The sequence below is a fragment of the Tachypleus tridentatus genome, chromosome 9, assembly GCF_004210375.1.
Source record: "Tachypleus tridentatus isolate NWPU-2018 chromosome 9, ASM421037v1, whole genome shotgun sequence".
Taxonomy (NCBI): Eukaryota; Metazoa; Arthropoda; class Merostomata; order Xiphosura; family Limulidae; genus Tachypleus; species Tachypleus tridentatus.
The window spans coordinates 155,170,602-155,188,481 of record NC_134833.1 but is presented as its reverse complement, the minus strand read 5'-3'; the positions used below and the strand labels follow the sequence as shown (position 1 = coordinate 155,188,481).

The following is a 17,880-nucleotide window of genomic DNA, read 5'->3' as shown; positions in this document are numbered from 1 at the left end:
ACATTATAGTTGGTGTTTACAAAATACATGATCAGTGTCATTGTTGGTGAAACATTATAGTTGGTGTTTACAAAATACATGATCAGTGTCATTGTTGGTGAAACATTATAGTTGGTGTTTACAAAATACATGATCAGTGTCATTGTTGGTGAAACATTATAGTTGGTGTTTACAAAATACATGATCAGTGTCATTGTTGGTGAAACATTATAGTTGGTGTTTACAAAATACATGATCAGTGTCATTGTTGGTGAAACATTATAGTTGGTGTTTACAAAATACATGATCAGTGTCATTGTTGGTGAAACATTATAGTTGGTGTTTACAAAATACATGATCAGTGTCATTGTTGGTGAAACATTATAGTTGGTGTTTACAAAATACATGATCAGTGTCATTGTTGGTGAAACATTATAGTTGGTGTTTACAAAATACATGATCAGTGTCATTGTTGGTGAAACATTATAGTTGGTGTTTACAAAATACATGATCAGTGTCATTGTTGGTGAAACATTATAGTTGGTGTTTACAAAATACATGATCAGTGTCATTGTTGGTGAAACATTATAGTTGGTGTTTACAAAATACATGATCAGTGTCATTGTTGGTGAAACATTATAGTTGGTGTTTACAAAATACATGATCAGTGTCATTGTTGGTGAAACATTATAGTTGGTGTTTACAAAATACATGATCAGTGTCATTGTTGTTGGTGTTTACAAAATACATTCATGTCATTGTTGGTGAAACATTATAGTTGGTGTTTACAAAATACATGATCAGTGTCATTGTTGGTGAAACATTATAGTTGGTGTTTACAAAATACATGATCAGTGTCATTGTTGGTGAAACATTATAGTTGGTGTTTACAAAATACATGATCAGTGTCATTGTTGGTGAAACATTATAGTTGGTGTTTACAAAATACATGATCAGTGTCATTGTTGGTGAAACATTATAGTTGGTGTTTACAAAATACATGTTGGTGTTTACAAAATACATGATCAGTGTCATTGTTGGTGAAACATTATAGTTGGTGTTTACAAAATACATGATCAGTGTCATTGTTGGTGAAACATTATAGTTGGTGTTTACAAAATACATGATCAGTGTCATTGTTGGTGAAACATTATAGTTGGTGTTTACAAAATACATGATCAGTGTCATTGTTGGTGAAACATTATAGTTGGTGTTTACAAAATACATGATCAGTGTCATTGTTGGTGAAACATTATAGTTGGTGTTTACAAAATACATGATCAGTGTCATTGTTGGTGAAACATTATAGTTGGTGTTTACAAAATACATGATCAGTGTCATTGTTGGTGAAACATTATAGTTGGTGTTTACAAAATACATGATCAGTGTCATTGTTGGTGAAACATTATAGTTGGTGTTTACAAAATACATGATCAGTGTCATTGTTGGTGAAACATTATAGTTGGTGTTTACAAAATACATGATCAGTGTCATTGTTGGTGAAACATTATAGTTGGTGTTTACAAAATACATGATCAGTGTCATTGTTGGTGAAACATTATAGTTGGTGTTTACAAAATACATGATCAGTGTCATTGTTGGTGAAACATTATAGTTGGTGTTTACAAAATACATGATCAGTGTCATTGTTGGTGAAACATTATAGTTGGTGTTTACAAAATACATGATCAGTGTCATTGTTGGTGAAACATTATAGTTGGTGTTTACAAAATACATGATCAGTGTCATTGTTGGTGAAACATTATAGTTGGTGTTTACAAAATACATGATCAGTGTCATTGTTGGTGAAACATTATAGTTGGTGTTTACAAAATACATGATCAGTGTCATTGTTGGTGAAACATTATAGTTGGTGTTTACAAAATACATGATCAGTGTCATCAGTGGTGAAACATTATAGTTGGTGTTTACAAAATACATGATCATTGTCATTGTTGGTGAAACATTATAGTTGGTGTTTACAAAATACATGATCAGTGTCATTGTTGGTGAAACATTATAGTTGGTGTTTACAAAATACATGATCAGTGTCATTGTTGGTGAAACATTATAGTTGGTGTTTACAAAATACATGATCAGTGTCATTGTTGGTGAAACATTATAGTTGGTGTTTACAAAATACATGATCAGTGTCATTGTTGGTGAAACATTATAGTTGGTGTTTACAAAATACATGATCAGTGTCATTGTTGGTGAAACATTATAGTTGGTGTTTACAAAATACATGATCAGTGTCATTGTTGGTGAAACATTATAGTTGGTGTTTACAAAATACATGATCAGTGTCATTGTTGGTGAAACATTATAGTTGGTGTTTACAAAATACATGATCAGTGTCATTGTTGGTGAAACATTATAGTTGGTGTTTACAAAATACATGATCAGTGTCATTGTTGGTGAAACATTATAGTTGGTGTTTACAAAATACATGATCAGTGTCATTGTTGGTGAAACATTATAGTTGGTGTTTACAAAATACATGATCAGTGTCATTGTTGGTGAAACATTATAGTTGGTGTTTACAAAATACATGATCAGTGTCATTGTTGGTGAAACATTATAGTTGGTGTTTACAAAATACATGATCAGTGTCATTGTTGGTGAAACATTATAGTTGGTGTTTACAAAATACATGATCAGTGTCATTGTTGGTGAAACATTATAGTTGGTGTTTACAAAATACATGATCAGTGTCATTGTTGGTGAAACATTATAGTTGGTGTTTACAAAATACATGATCAGTGTCATTGTTGGTGAAACATTATGGTTGGTGTTTACAAAATACACCAGCAGTATGATTATTGGTGAAATATAAAAGTTAATTTATCTAAATGTGTGGCAGGGTGGGAGAGAAAGTTGCCATAATTGGTCCAGATAATGTCATCAAAATATTGATATGAGAGATTAGCAAGGCCCTGCCTGCCATTGAAATCATTGATAAGTAATGTAAAATTAAAGGTAAAACTAGCAATGTAAAATAATTAGAATATTAGACATTCTTTACTTTATTTATTGAGTCAATATTGTCTTCATCTTTATGTGATTTATCACACCGTTCTAACTTGTATCCTTCCTCGAGAAAAATCGTATTACGGAAAAAAACTTTAGGACTCCAGAAAAGAAAACAAAAATTGAACACCTTCAAATGAATGGTGTATGATAAGGTAAGGTGGAAGGTATTGAGTCTGCAGGTAAGTATTACCGTTAATTAGCACGTTGCTCACCAATAGCTAAGTAAATGTCTTTTGTCTTTGGACAAGAAAAACAATCTATAGAAATTATTATACAAGGCTGCAAATTACACATAGCCGCCATGCACTGTCATCCCTAACAACTTCTGACGCCACAGGTAATCGGCTATTTACCATAATATATCTTAGATCTGAACTATAAACTAAGGTACCTTGTTAAACCTATTTGGTGTGAGTAGAACCTCCGCTGTCATACCAGTAGAACATTAACTGTGATCTGAAATATGTTATTAAATGTATGTATATTGAGCTAATCCACGCGTTTATATTTATGGTAAACAGTTATTGTCAAAACCCTTTGTTAACCCTATTAAAATATACTAACTGCCAATGATATGAAAATTGGGTGGTTGAAAAGCTTACATTAAATATTTAAAAAACCTACTAACTCTTTTGAGAATCTATATCAATTCTATAAATAATTTCGTTAACTGTATAAATTCTGTTTAAGTACATTATAACCCAGTTCTCACAAAACAAAAAGGTTTAAGCATAATTGTATTGGTGCTGTTAGAAAAGTACTTCCAGACACGGACATAATTCAATACAGTTGTTCAGGTGTTATTTCAAAAGTGTAAATTATTTTAACAAAAACTGCAATGAGATTATTTGATTGTAAAAGAAAAACAAATTATTGTTCAACTAAATGAAAAATTCTCATTTAGTCTGTGACTAAAGTTACTTCTAGAAGAAACTAAACAACTCACTATTTAGTGCACGTGACATACATGGCAGTGTTTCCATTATGACGTCAGTAACGCGACACCTCTAACTTCACTAAAATCGTCACGCTGTGGACTCGAATCAATACCGACATGTTTGGAAGAAATCGAAAAGGAAACAAAAAAACTATTAATAATAATTAAACTAAATTCGATGATGTCAGACTAGAATGACGAGATTTGTCACGTTACCCCTTCAAGAGTCGAAAAGACAGATAAGGGTTTTTACTTGTGAAATGTTTAACCTGATGAGGTTCGCGGATGGAACAGCGGTAAATTTTAGGATTTACAACGCTAAAATTGAGGGTTCGATTCCTCTCGATGGACACAGTAGATGGCTTTACTATACGAAAACGCAGACATAAATAAGATTATTAGATTTACCATGATTTTTTTTCTGAGCCTGAGAGTTAAAGAAGTGTTTCACATGTGAGGTTTTTAACCAGGCGAGTTTTGCTGGTTTTGTTTTCTTGAGCCTGAGAGTCAGACACGTGTGAAATGTTTAACTTGGCGAATTTTCCCATATATATGTTTCTTTTTTTTTTTTTAAGGCTGAGAGTCAGACAAGGGCTTCCACTGAGAGATATTTAACATAGTAACTTTTCTCACAGGTTTTTGTTTCTCAGCCTGAGATTCAGATAAATGTTTTACATCTGAGATATTTTACTTGTATGTTTTGTCACATTTTTGTTGTTTTTCTGAGCCTGAGAGTCAGGTAAGTGTTTCAGTTGTGAGATTTTTAACTTGGCAAGTTTTGCCACACGGTTTTCTGATAAGCCTCATAGTCTGGTGAATGTTTCACTTACTGGCGAATTTTCTTTTTGTTTTTGATTCTGACAGTTCGTCAAGTCTTTCTCTTGTGAGATCTCTAAGCTTTGTGTTTCATGAAGAAAATCTGAAGGATGAATAAAAATGAAATATGTCACTCTGAGATTAGGGAATAGAAAGATAATAGAGTCTTGTCTCATAACAAATATATTTGATTATAACCACGTCTCACCAGTATTCACGCCGTAAAAACATAAAATTGTTTTTCTTTTTTTAATTTCGCGCAAAGCTACACGAAAGCTATCTGCACTAGCCGTCCCTAATTTAGCAGTGTAAGACTAGAGGGGAGGCAGCTAGTCATCACCACCCACCGCCAACTCTTGGGCTACCCTTTTACCAACGAGTAGTGGGAGTGACCGTAGCATTATAACTCCCCCACGTTTGAAAGGGCCAGCATGTTTGTTGCGACCGGGATTCGAACCCGCGACCTTCGGATTACAAGTCGAACACCTTAACACGCTTGGCCATGCTGGAACAAAAAAAAAAAAAAGTTACCAAGATGTTTTTTTTTTTTAAGGTTATTTATATATTTTTTTGCTTGTAATATTTTTGTTTGTTATGTTCTGCTTGTTATGTTCTTTCTCATTCTTTTCAAACCATATATTTACTGTGTCAACTATTGTATACATTGTAGTAACGAAAATTTACAAAAACTAAATTTAGTTCAACCGTATCAAAATGTTTCTTGTTACTTGTTTTCCTAATATTGCGAAACAGAAAATTTTATGTATTGTTACGCCGGAAATGTTATAGCCCGTCTTTACAATTTATATTTGTTAATGAATCATTTATTACGCACAGTTCTCAATTTTCCTTCACGGTTAGTAAATCGAAGAACATAACGTGGTTGTTAAACGACCCAAAATCTCATCGATTTGGTACTGTAGTGTCCTCGTGTGGTTAAAATCTGAAACTCATTCATTCCGACGAAAGGGAAGATCAATGAACTTTGTAACGTCATCAACTGTTTTGTGAATGACTTTTCTATCCAAGCTGGCTCACAAGAAAACTAACCCTAACATAACTACTCATACCAATACATTAGGCGTTTAAACTGTTTTTTTAACAGTTAAACCGAGAGCAAAATACTTGTTGCTTTACTTTTGCGTTTAGTTCTGAAGACCTAACAACAGTTTGGATTACTAATTGTTAAGCAAAAATGAAACATTTCACTAGGAGGTTCACAATATTTTTATTCAAACAATAAATTAGATCAGATTGACTTTATTAAAGTTATGTAACAAGAGATAATTATGTTTTACCGGGTTTACTCTTTTCTCCTTTATAAGAAGCTTAAAAATTTAGTGCAAGTTAGGCCTATTAAAAAGTTTGATTTTTACTTTTAATGTTATTCATGTCAATTATATAACAATGAACACCGCAGAAGTTTTTAGAAACTAATGCCCCTGTAAAACTATCTTTCCTTTCTTACAGTGAAGTCAATAACACAAAAATACATCATTATTCTTTCTCAGTTTCAGTCCCGGCATGGCCAAACATGCTCGCCCTTTCAGCCGTGGAGGCGTTATAACGTTACGGTCAATCCCACTATTCGTTGGTAAAAGAGTAGCCCAAGATTCGGCGGTGGGTGGTGATGACTAGTTGCCTTCCCTCTAGTCTGCTAAAGTAGGGACGGCTAGCGCAGATAGACCTTGAGTAGCTTTGCGCGAAATTAAAAAACAAACAAACAAAACAAACAATTCCTTAGTTTCCCTGGTGGTACAAACTGTTGTGATGAAGCCACATAATGGGTTATCAGTGTTTTGCTCACTACGGATATCGAAATCCAATTTTTAGCGTGTAATCCCTCAAACTTACCAATGAGTTGCTGGTAGGGGCGGTACAAACTGAATAGAACATGTACGTATTGTACAATTTCCACGGTCCGGCTAAAGAGTTTGAACTATATTAATATCAACAACACAAAGCGTTGTATTTACTATCCCTATAAGAGTTCGTTTAAGACGTAGTATATTTATTCACGTTAAACTTTAAGTGGCTTATTGTGCTGTAGTGTGAACAGAATGGTCCAAGGTTAGAGCCACCGTATCCTGCTTAAGTCGCTCTACACTTTTAGCTGTGGTGGCTCAAGTCTCTAAATTATTCTGTATGTACGTTGCACCTTCGGCTCTAAGCGCGTTATAGATGTCACAGTTATTTCCTCTCTTCAGTTAAGAGCGGCTATGTAGTAGAAAGGCTGTCTGGTTGCCCTTTCTATAGTAAGGTTACGCTCCCTCTGGCCAGCAGATAGATACTAAGTGTCGCAGGTTGAAAGTACAAAATCCTGCCCAGATTAAAAACAAAAACATATTTATTTCAATAAAAAATATTAAACTTCCAATTATTATAAATAAGGAACTTTAAATCGATCCTAATGTCAGTGTTGTAAAAAACGACGGTGTGTTATTAGATATTACATCTAATCACGAAAAGCTATGGTTGACAGCTTGTTATTAAATTCTGATTTACACTTTGAATTAGCAAATAATCTGATCTTCAAGGGTTCAAATCTTTTGTAAATCAAAACCCTTTAATTATTTATCAATATTTTACACGATTTCCTAAAATATTTGGTTTTAAGTAATTCTGGCATTTTAGATCACACACGAACTAGAAGAAAATTATTGTATTTCATTTATAATTCATACTTTGGTCTGGAGTATATATTGAATATTTCTGAAAAACATATATGGTACAGTAAACTATGATTTTATCCAGCGTATTTAGCTCTTCGTATCGTGGATTATTTTCCACTTCTTACTTTTCGTGTGTCTGTCTAAGATGCGTAGTTTTTAATATTTTATCATCAGAGCTCTTCCTTTCATTTTAAGTAAATATAAATTGAGTCTCTTATATAGATACGGTCATTCCTCTGTACTCCACTGCGTCAATCTGCAGTTTGAAAAAACAAATAGAGGGCGCCTCTCTAGACCACTGAGCGGATGAATACAAAAACGAAAACTCGTAAACAATCGTCACAAAAATTATGAATGTGAAACCTATGCAGTTAAGGCCTATTCATATAGTATTCTATGCTTCGTTTAATGTTATTTTGTTTTTATTTACAACCTATTTCCTTAGTAAAATAACAAGACACGAAACGATAGTTTTATGTAAAACTATGTACAAGCAGTGAAAGTTACTTACATAAAAAAATGAAGTAAACGCTCTACAAGGAGATCAGAATATACTATATATTCAAAATAGATCGATACGCCGCAACAGCTGTGGTTATATCTCACATTGAAGAAATAATGTAATTTAAACATGCGCAGCTAAGCCTTTTATTTCCTGTATATTTAACGGACATTATTTAAAAAGTACAACTAATGCTTCTCGTTCGAACAGCAGTATATTTTTGTTTATATACAATCTTCTATTTGCTGTTTATTTCAACACCCATAGCAACAACACAACAGGAAGTTTTAAATCAACAAACAAACACATATTCTTCCTCTAATTCGTACTGACAAAACGTGCTTTAGCCGCCACATACCAACATATAGAATGGCTCTGAGATTTTTTTTTCCAAGTGAAAAGTTCAGCCCATAATTCCGTCTCTTAAACCGATTTGAAATCTAATTACAGTTGCGGCTATTGAGAATTCCCCCTTGTTTTAAAGTGTAACAATAAAATGAGTATTTAGCTTTAACGTGCTAATTAAGTCTAGAAAATAAAAATAATAGTGCTTTAAAGTAAACTCACTCCTTGCAACATTAACAACGTGATACTAAATTTACTAATACACATGGACGACGTGATAGTGGGTGCTAGGGGGTGTTGGTGACTGACTGCTTTCCCTCTCCCTTAGTAAATGAAAATCAGGGTCTACGACAGTAGTTTTGCTGGAGATACAAATGTAGTAATAAACATTCAGACTAATCCGACATGCTAAAACTAAAGAAATTGAAAATACGCTATGATGTGTTTTTCTTAGATAAGAATGGCTCAACTAAATGAAAGATAAAAATTCCTACTAAAGAGAGACCTGATTCTACAAACCGCTAGGAGGCACAGTAGGGAGAACTGCATATGCCTTTTCTACTTAAACTTAGTTCATTATTAGTACCCTGTCTTCATTTAACCCTGAAAAATATGGCAGCAAATACGAATGACTAACGAAACAAAAACTTTATGAAACATTTTTTTTTATTTTAGTACTGTTTTTGCTCTAACTCGATTTGTTTTATTCGTAATAAACGTAAATTATATTTGAAACTATCATTTATTTTTAGTTTTTGTAGCGAAATATTTCATTTACGTACCTATCCACAAGAAAAAACGTATGACTACACTTCCGTAGCCTTTCAAACTTAAAATACAATGCAACTTAATAAATCAACAATTTTTCCCGAACTTCTATTTTTTTCTCACAAAAAGACATTTAAAAATTACAAAACAACTGTATAATAATTATTCAATCTATGAATAACTCAAATGGTATCCAATTAATAATGACATTTATTTTTACATACCTTAATCCCCTGGTGTGTCAGCGGTAAAGCTGTGGACTTACAACGCTAGAATCCTGGGCTCAATTCCCTGCTATGGACAGAGTGCACTGTGTGACTTTGCTCTAATAAATCAACAATAACATACTTTAAATCAAATTGGGGTCACGACCCCTGAGAAAATCCTGAAAATTAAAATAAATTTATTAATAATAGTAAACTGTTTTAGCATTCTGTTAAACACAGAGTTACTCAATGGACTGTCTGTTCTCTTATCAACGTGAACGTCGAAACTCAATTTGTAGCGTCATAAGCCTGCAAACTAGCCGTCGAGCCATTAGTGAAGTGGGGATTGTAATAAGCAAAAAACACCTCCAAACGTCACGTGAAACACATTATTTAGAGAAGCGATTGAAACTGGTGCTGTCTTGTTCATGTTAATTTAGATTCTCAGCAGTGGTATCTATTAAAAAACAATACATCCAGAACAACCGTCACACGAAAATAACTGGATTTTGTGCTTTACAGGTGTCGCCCGAAAGATGGAACAGCTGTGTTCGTCCAAGCAGACGTATTCATCTCATTGACAGTTAAGTTACGTTCATTTGTTCACTCAGTATCTTACTGCTTGTTGTTATAGATGTATTACATAGGTAAGACTATGTTTTTCAGTGAATTAGGTTGTTTTAAAGTTGCTGATTTCTTACATGATAGACTCGTTAATCTTGACAAATCCGGGAATATCCAACCAACTGAGGCTGATTCACAGATTTAATGTGAAACCGTTAAAGTTAAAAACGAACATCAAATGAAGAAATCCGTAATTTACACAATAACAAAGTAATAGTTATAGTTCAATAACCATACTCACTTCACATTGCTAGTAAACACAGTTCATTTCCTTAATTGTACTGTCTATTCGAAACTTACTACAGTTTTCTATCATTTAGGTTCATCAAACTAACAGATACCCGTAAGACATTTGTGGTCAAATTAATATGTTTACTACATCACTTCTTTATATATAGGATCATAGGCCTAAAGCATGACCGTTTATATTTCCATTTAACTAACTTAACGAGAAACAAATAAGTCCCAAGTACTGAGATGATGTATCAGAACTTCGAGTTTCAAAATAAAACAACTCTGATCGAAAACACCGCATTGTATAAATATACGAGTCTTAAGCCTAACATTAGTAAAATCTCTATGAACTACGACATATATTACGTAGATAAATTACCACCGTAACTTGTGTACGTTTTTGCTTTAGTTTAGTTAGGGCTAAACTTTACCGTACTTCTGCTATTAATAAACTTAAAATATTTTACAGTCTAACGTTAGACCTTTTATTTATTTTTTGAATAATTTATATACCATGCTGAACGAAAACCGAAGTTCCCTGTTGCTTTTTAACTCCAACTCCAGGGCGTCGCTAAACAGGGTCCCGATTCTATTGGATAGTGCCTCGAGTCCCCAGTTGATGGTTTGAAAAATCAGAATGGTATAACATGATCGGTATCGTACTGAAATGCCGAAAATACCCGCGCTAATGAGCCCGAGTCCCAAATCTTTACAGCACCTAGTGAACCTTCCGCTCCAATTCGCCATTTCTTTTACGGTAGGGCAAAGCTAGATATCACGTAAACCAGTGGCAATAATAAACACAACTGATTGGCCAAAATAAAATTTTATAATCTACATTTCAACCAATCCTAATTTTTGTAAAATGCATAAAAGGCAAACTTTTTAATCAACAGAGATTGTAAATTAATAAATCAAATATATTTTTTCCAGTTTCGTTGTCTAGACATTTCATTTTACACTTTTAAAACATAGATTTTTGTTGCTAAGCTACAAAAGCTGTTATAGGAAACGAAAATCAGAGAAAGTTTGATTTTATAATAGTAATAATATATAGATAATTCGATGTTTCTCAGTAAACTATATCGTTTTAAAGATACTGTTCTGTCATGTAGCTGACTCTTTATTAAGTGTCTTGAAAATTCGTGTTGATATTTATTGTTGTTGTTTCCTTAGTGCAAAGCTACTGAATGGGGTTTCTGCATGCCACGAGGATTCGAGCCCCACAGTTTCTAAGTGTTAAATACGTTACCGCTATAGTCTGTGTGGATCGTGTTACACACGTCAATATAAATATTAAACAGTTTATCACTTAATATCTAAACAATAATTATTTTACTACCAGGAGTTGTAATTGTTAGAGATGTTAACGTTATAGTCGTTGTTGTTTTATTGAGGAGAAAAAATTCACTGAAAAAAGCAGACAAACCCTTAATTTGCTACTCCTGTTGCAACAGAGTAGATTCGCCGATAGGTTAGGGGGTTTGTGTTTGAATTTCACGCACAGCTACACCAGGGCTATCTGTATCCGTCATCCTTAATTTAGCAGTGAAAAACCAGAGGAAGGCAGCAAGTCATCACCATCCATCGAGAATTCTCTGACTACTCTTTTGCGAGCATATTTAGTGGGATGGGGATTCGAACCCTTGACCCTCAGATTACAAATCAAGCGCCTTGATCACCTGTATGTAGAGAAAATACATATAGCTAACACTTCACTTAAATAATACATAAACACTCGCATAATAACATTTACATATAATATAATATGCGTAACGAATGATGCTTCAAAATGTTACTAAATACCAATCATGTTTTATTAGGGATGACCTAAGTCAATTTTCTGTGTTTGTTGAAGAATAAATAAATATTATAGTTGATAGTAGATAGACAGCAGTACTGTGAATACTAGGTAGTTTGTATTACTGTGATTAATACACAGGTAGAAATATCGTCTGTAAAATATAAACATAGTAGATAGACAGCAGTACTGTGAATACTAGGTAGAGTGTATTACTGTGATTAATATACAGATAGAAATATCGTCTGTAAAATATAAACATAGTAGGTAGTAGATAGACAGCAGTACTGTGAATACTAGGTAGATTGTATTACTGTGATTAATACACAGGTAGAAATATCGTCTGTAAAATATAAACATAGTAGATAGACAGCAGTACTGTGAATACTAGGTAGATTGTATTACTGTGATTAATACACAGGTAGAAATATCGTCTGTAAAATATAAAGATAGTAGATAGACAGCAGTACTGTGAATACTAGGTAGAGTGTATTACTGTGATTAATATACAGATAGAAATATCGTCTGTAAAATATAAACATAGTAGATAGTAGATAGACAGCAGTACTGTGAATACTAGGTAGATTGTATTACTGTGATTAATATACAGGTAGAAATATCGTCTGTAAAATATAAACATAGTAGATAGACAGCAGTACTGTGAATACTAGGTAGATTGTATTACTGTGATTAATATACAGATAGAAATATCGTCTGTAAAATATAAACATAGTAGATAGTAGATAGACAGCAGTACTGTGAATACTAGGTAGATTGTATTACTGTGATTAATATACAGATAGAAATATCGTCTGTAAAATATAAACATAGTAGATAGACAGCAGTACTGTGAATACTAGGTAGATTGTATTACTGTGATTAATATACAGATAGAAATATCGTCTGTAAAATATAAACATAATAGATAGACAGCAGTACTGTGAATACTAGGTAGATTGTATTACTGTGATTAATATACAGATAGAAATATCGTCTGTAAAATATAAACATAGTAGATAGTAGATAGACAGCAGTACTGTGAATACTAGGTAGATTGTATTACTGTGATTAATATACAGATAGAAATATCGTCTGTAAAATATAAACATAGTAGATAGACAGCAGTACTGTGAATACTAGGTAGATTGTATTACTGTGATTAATATACAGATAGAAATATCGTCTGTAAAATATAAACATAGTAGATAGTAGATAGACAGCAGTACTGTGAATACTAGGTAGATTGTATTACTGTGATTAATATACAGATAGAAATATCGTCTGTCAAATATAAACATAGTAGATAGTAGATAGACAGCAGTACTGTGAATACTAGGTAGAGTGTATTACTGTGATTAATATACAGATAGAAATATCGTCTGTAAAATATAAACATAGTAGATAGTAGATAGACAGCAGTACTGTGAATACTAGGTAGATTGTATTACTGTGATTAATATACAGATAGAAATATAGTGTGTAAAATATAAACATAGTAGATAGACAGCAGTACTGTGAATACTAGGTAGATTGTATTACTGTGATTAATATACAGATAGAAATATCGTCTGTAAAAAATAAACAAACAGGTCCATAATGCTACAACATAAGTTTGTTTTTAATGTAATTTAGTGAATGAATTTATCTGGCTAAATTTTGGTTTTAAAGTAAAAACAATAAACAACTGAACTTCTATGATGAAGTTCAAAGTAATCCATAACCATATCAACTGTAAAGGTTCTGAAGAAAGGTTTATTTTGTTGTAAATAGGGGGCAGTTGTGAGAAGGACATCACAGAGTGTTTCTTCCTCATGGTGGTGGTTTGCGGGAGTGAACAAACGTAAGTACGTATGCCCACGCACACTGTAGAGTATATCTCATTAGCTACACTTCATGTCAGCGCATGCGTGACTACGTATATTATATGACGGAACTACTTTCACTGATGCCAAACTAACCAGAGCTACTCAAGACATGCGTACTTTATTTTATTAATTTATACAATGTAAAATGTTTATCTATATCAGACCTAATATTACAGCATCTTAAATACAAACATGGGCATCTATGTATCTATATAAATATAATAGTACCGTTTGTCCATGTAACAACTTGCTGGGTCTTCAGCAAATTTGTTATGCGGAGATGCATGCAAACTTATGGTTTTACATTTTGTGTTTTTTTTACTCTTTTTACAATAGTATATAAAGAAAACAACTCCTTACATACCATTTCATTAATCACAGTTTACATAACTTTTGTCCAGGAGACGGGTACTACATCTAGTAATACAATATTATATACCTTCACGTTGTAATGGTTTATTACAAGGCAAAAACCATTGTTATAACCACACATTTTCTCCGTTTAAAGTAATAACCTGTCGAGGTCACAACTTACTGAGTTTTATATCAGTAAGTAGTTTGTATAGTAACCTGTCGAGGTCATAACTTGGTGAGTTTTATATCAGTGAGTAGTTTCAGATTTTGTGTTTTGCAGGTTTTATGAACGTTTTTTTACAACTACATATAAGGGAACCAACTTTCCACGTCCTAAGACAATCTTTCATTAATCACGAATTTACATAATTTTCGTCCAGGGGAAGGCTACTCCAGTTTATATGCAAAAACGGCTCGTTTGGGTTGAGAAAATATTTTACATAGAAGAGCGAACAACGTTTCGACCTTCTTCGGTCACCAATATAAAGGAACGCCTTTATACCTATATTAATATAATAAAATAAATAAAATTATATATTCAAACATCTAATACCGCCCTCTACATTCCGACACTCAGTTACACAACCCTTTTCAAACATGTGGTCAGCTTCCGGTCAGTTACCTCTTTCTTTGTGAACTTGACGATGACCGAAGAAGGTCGAAACGTTGTTCACTCTTCTATGTAAAATATTTTCTCAACCCAAACGAGCCATTTTTGCATATATATTTCTCAACAAGTGGGTTTCTTGGCATCACTGGCTATTCCAGTTTGTTTCAAATATAAATTATTTTAACATTCGATAGTATATGAACATTGACATCTTGTAGTATTAGTGAAGGACCTTGTTGTTGTTTTGGAATTTCGCACAAAGCTACTCGAGGGCTATCTGTGCTAGCCGTCCCTAATTTAGCAGTGTAAGACTAGAGGGAAGGCAGCTAGTCATCACCACCCACCGCCAACTCTTGGGCTACTCTTTTACCAACGAATAGTGGGATTGACCGTCACATTATACGCCCCCACGGCTGGGAGGGCGAGCATGTTTAGCGCGACGCGGGCGCGAACCCGCGACCCTCGGATTACGAGTCGCACGCCTTACGCGCTTGGCCATGCCAGGCCAATATATTTCTTACGCTGTTTGAGCACAGCGTGAAGGACCTAATGAGAACTTCATGATTGGTAGTGGATGGCCAAACAAACCGACAACATTATTAAATATTTTTTTCTTTTTTCTACAAACTAGACATCCTTTGACCTCTCTAGTCAAAAATCAACTGTCGTTGTTTTTCTGAAAGAAGCTCACTTGTCCAGTTTGTGAACAGCTTTAAAAACACATCTGTTAGTGTTTTTAAATATCACAATATTTCCTACCCTGTTAGAAGAAACTGGAACTCTCAAGTTTTACAATTTTCGTCTTGAAATGATTTAGTTGCTGACATGTGAGTTATGTAGTTTCGAGCTTCAGGTGTCAGAAGTAAATAAAAAACACACATTGTGTATTACCCTCTGCAGTATTCCTTATGTGAATATTGGAAACATATTTCGAATATAATTTGTTTATTTATGGAATATTTACGTACTGTAAGCTGTCTTTTTTTTTACCGGCAAACGGTAAAAAACGCTTAAACGGCAAACTCGTATTGTATGTTGGAGACAAAGAAATGTGAGGCGTAAAATATATGAAGAAACTATCTGTGTCTCTAATCCTCACATGTGTCGTATTATCAACAAACTCTGTGTCTGTGTCTCTAATCCTCATATGTGTCGTATTATCAACATACTCTGTGTCTGTGTCTCTAATCCTCATATGTGTCGTATTATCAACAAACTCTGTGTCTTTATCTCTAATCCTCATATGTGTCGTATTATCAACAAACTGTGTCTGTGTCTCTAATCCTCATGTGTCGTATTATCAACATACTCTGTGTCTGTGTCTCTAATCCTCATATGTGTCGTATTATCAACAAACTCTGTGTCTTTATCTCTAATCCTCATATGTGTCGTATTATCAACAAACTGTGTCTGTGTCTCTAATCCTCATATGTGTCGTATTATCAACATACTCTGTGTCTCTAATCCTCACACGGGTCATATCCTTAACAAATTCTCAGTGTCTTTATCTATAATCCTCACACGTGTCATATCCTTAATAAACTCTCAATGTCTTTATCTCTAACCCTCACACGTGTCATATCCTTAACAAACTCTCAGTGTTTTTATCTCTAATCCTCACATGTGTCGTATTCTCAACAAATTCTCAATGTCTTTATCTCTAATCCTCACATGTGTCGAATTCTCAACAAATTCTTAATGTCTTTATCTCTAATCCTCACATGTGTCGTACTCTCAACAAATTCTCAATGTCTTTATCTCTAATCCTCACATGTGTCGTGTTCTCAACAAACTTTCAGTGTCTTTATCTCTATTCCTCACGTGTTATATTTTTAACAAATTTTCGGTGTCTTTATCTATAACCTTCACGTGTGTCGTACTCTCAACAAACTCTCGGTTTTTCATTCTCCAAGGAAAGTGTTACAAAACATCAAAGTGGATCGGTAACTAGGAGAAACTTGTCAGAAATAGCAAAGCAGTTACGTCACTTCATGTTCAAAGCCGCCAATTTCACAGTAGAAATGTGGTAAAGATTTCTACTATCTCAGTTTGATACGTGTAATATACTCAGTGTAATAATAATCTTGAATTTCACTTCTACGAGAAGCTACAATCTACATCGAGAAGCAAGAAATGTCCTAAAATATTTTAATAATGTAATACTTCTCTATTTCAGTCTCACACGCTCATTCTAACCCAAGTATAAACTCAGAAGTTAAATGGTGTGAATCAGAAAAGAGCGGAAAAGTTAAATGGCAGCGATATTTTGATTATCCGCATTATATCTAGATATTTCATTACTGCGTACTTTAGTTACTGTGGGAAACAAACCAAAATGCTGAACATCGTACTTACAATCTTTGATTTGTCGAATGTTGTCTTGGTGTGAGTTTTGTTTAAACTATACTATTTACAGTAGATACTGCAGCAACTATATAAGGGGTTATATCTTTACTTTACAGTATATGGAAATTTTATTTTGTTATTATTTTCCTTTTGGACTACTAAGCTAACATGCTAAGTTTAGTCTGAATCAGTTAACTCGTTTTGGAGTAGCTGCTGGATACTTACCAATCGGTATAGCAGAAAGCATATGTGGAATAGGCTTGTATCTCAATTTGTACTCTCACTTGTGTGTCTGATAATGGTCGCACTAGTGATCAAAACGTCGTACTGGTTCTATAAACAAATTTTTCTTTGTATAAAAGCTGTAAATTGTAATATAATATTTTGTTTTTAACTTTCAATACGTAGGCTAACAGCAGTATCGGTTCGGCCATACTTTTGTTGCTTAGCGACGATTTAATGTGAAAACCATATCGGAATAGAGCTTCACGACTAGACAAACACTGGCTTGTATATAAATGGATAAAACTACAATTACTAAACTGGATTGTTTCCAAGTCATATTTTAAGTATTTGAGTGTCATTAGTGAAAACATTATCACACAGTTCTTTTGTTTTATGTTATCAGAATTTTTTAAATCATGCATGCTTACTAGAAATAATTCTATCGAGACACACAAAACAACCTGGAATTTTTAACAATGTCTCACTTTCTGTGGCTTGAACTCTGGTAATATAAACGATCCCATATTTTCCGTGGATATACTCTATTTGATCCTTAATCTACC

The 17,880-nt window shown here is 33.5% G+C and overlaps 1 protein-coding gene across 1 annotated transcript in view; it reads left to right on the top strand.

Moving 5' to 3' along the window:
- The window catches only part of LOC143227533 (sprouty-related, EVH1 domain-containing protein 2-like), an 85,613-nt gene that overhangs the window by 42,625 nt on the left and 25,108 nt on the right, over positions 1–17,880 (top strand). Inside the window, exons 3-4 of the mRNA XM_076458971.1 lie at positions 9,781–9,841; positions 13,688–13,761. Coding sequence (XP_076315086.1) covers positions 9,781–9,841; positions 13,688–13,761 — 135 coding nt within the window. The remainder of the gene's footprint in view (positions 1–9,780; positions 9,842–13,687; positions 13,762–17,880) is intronic.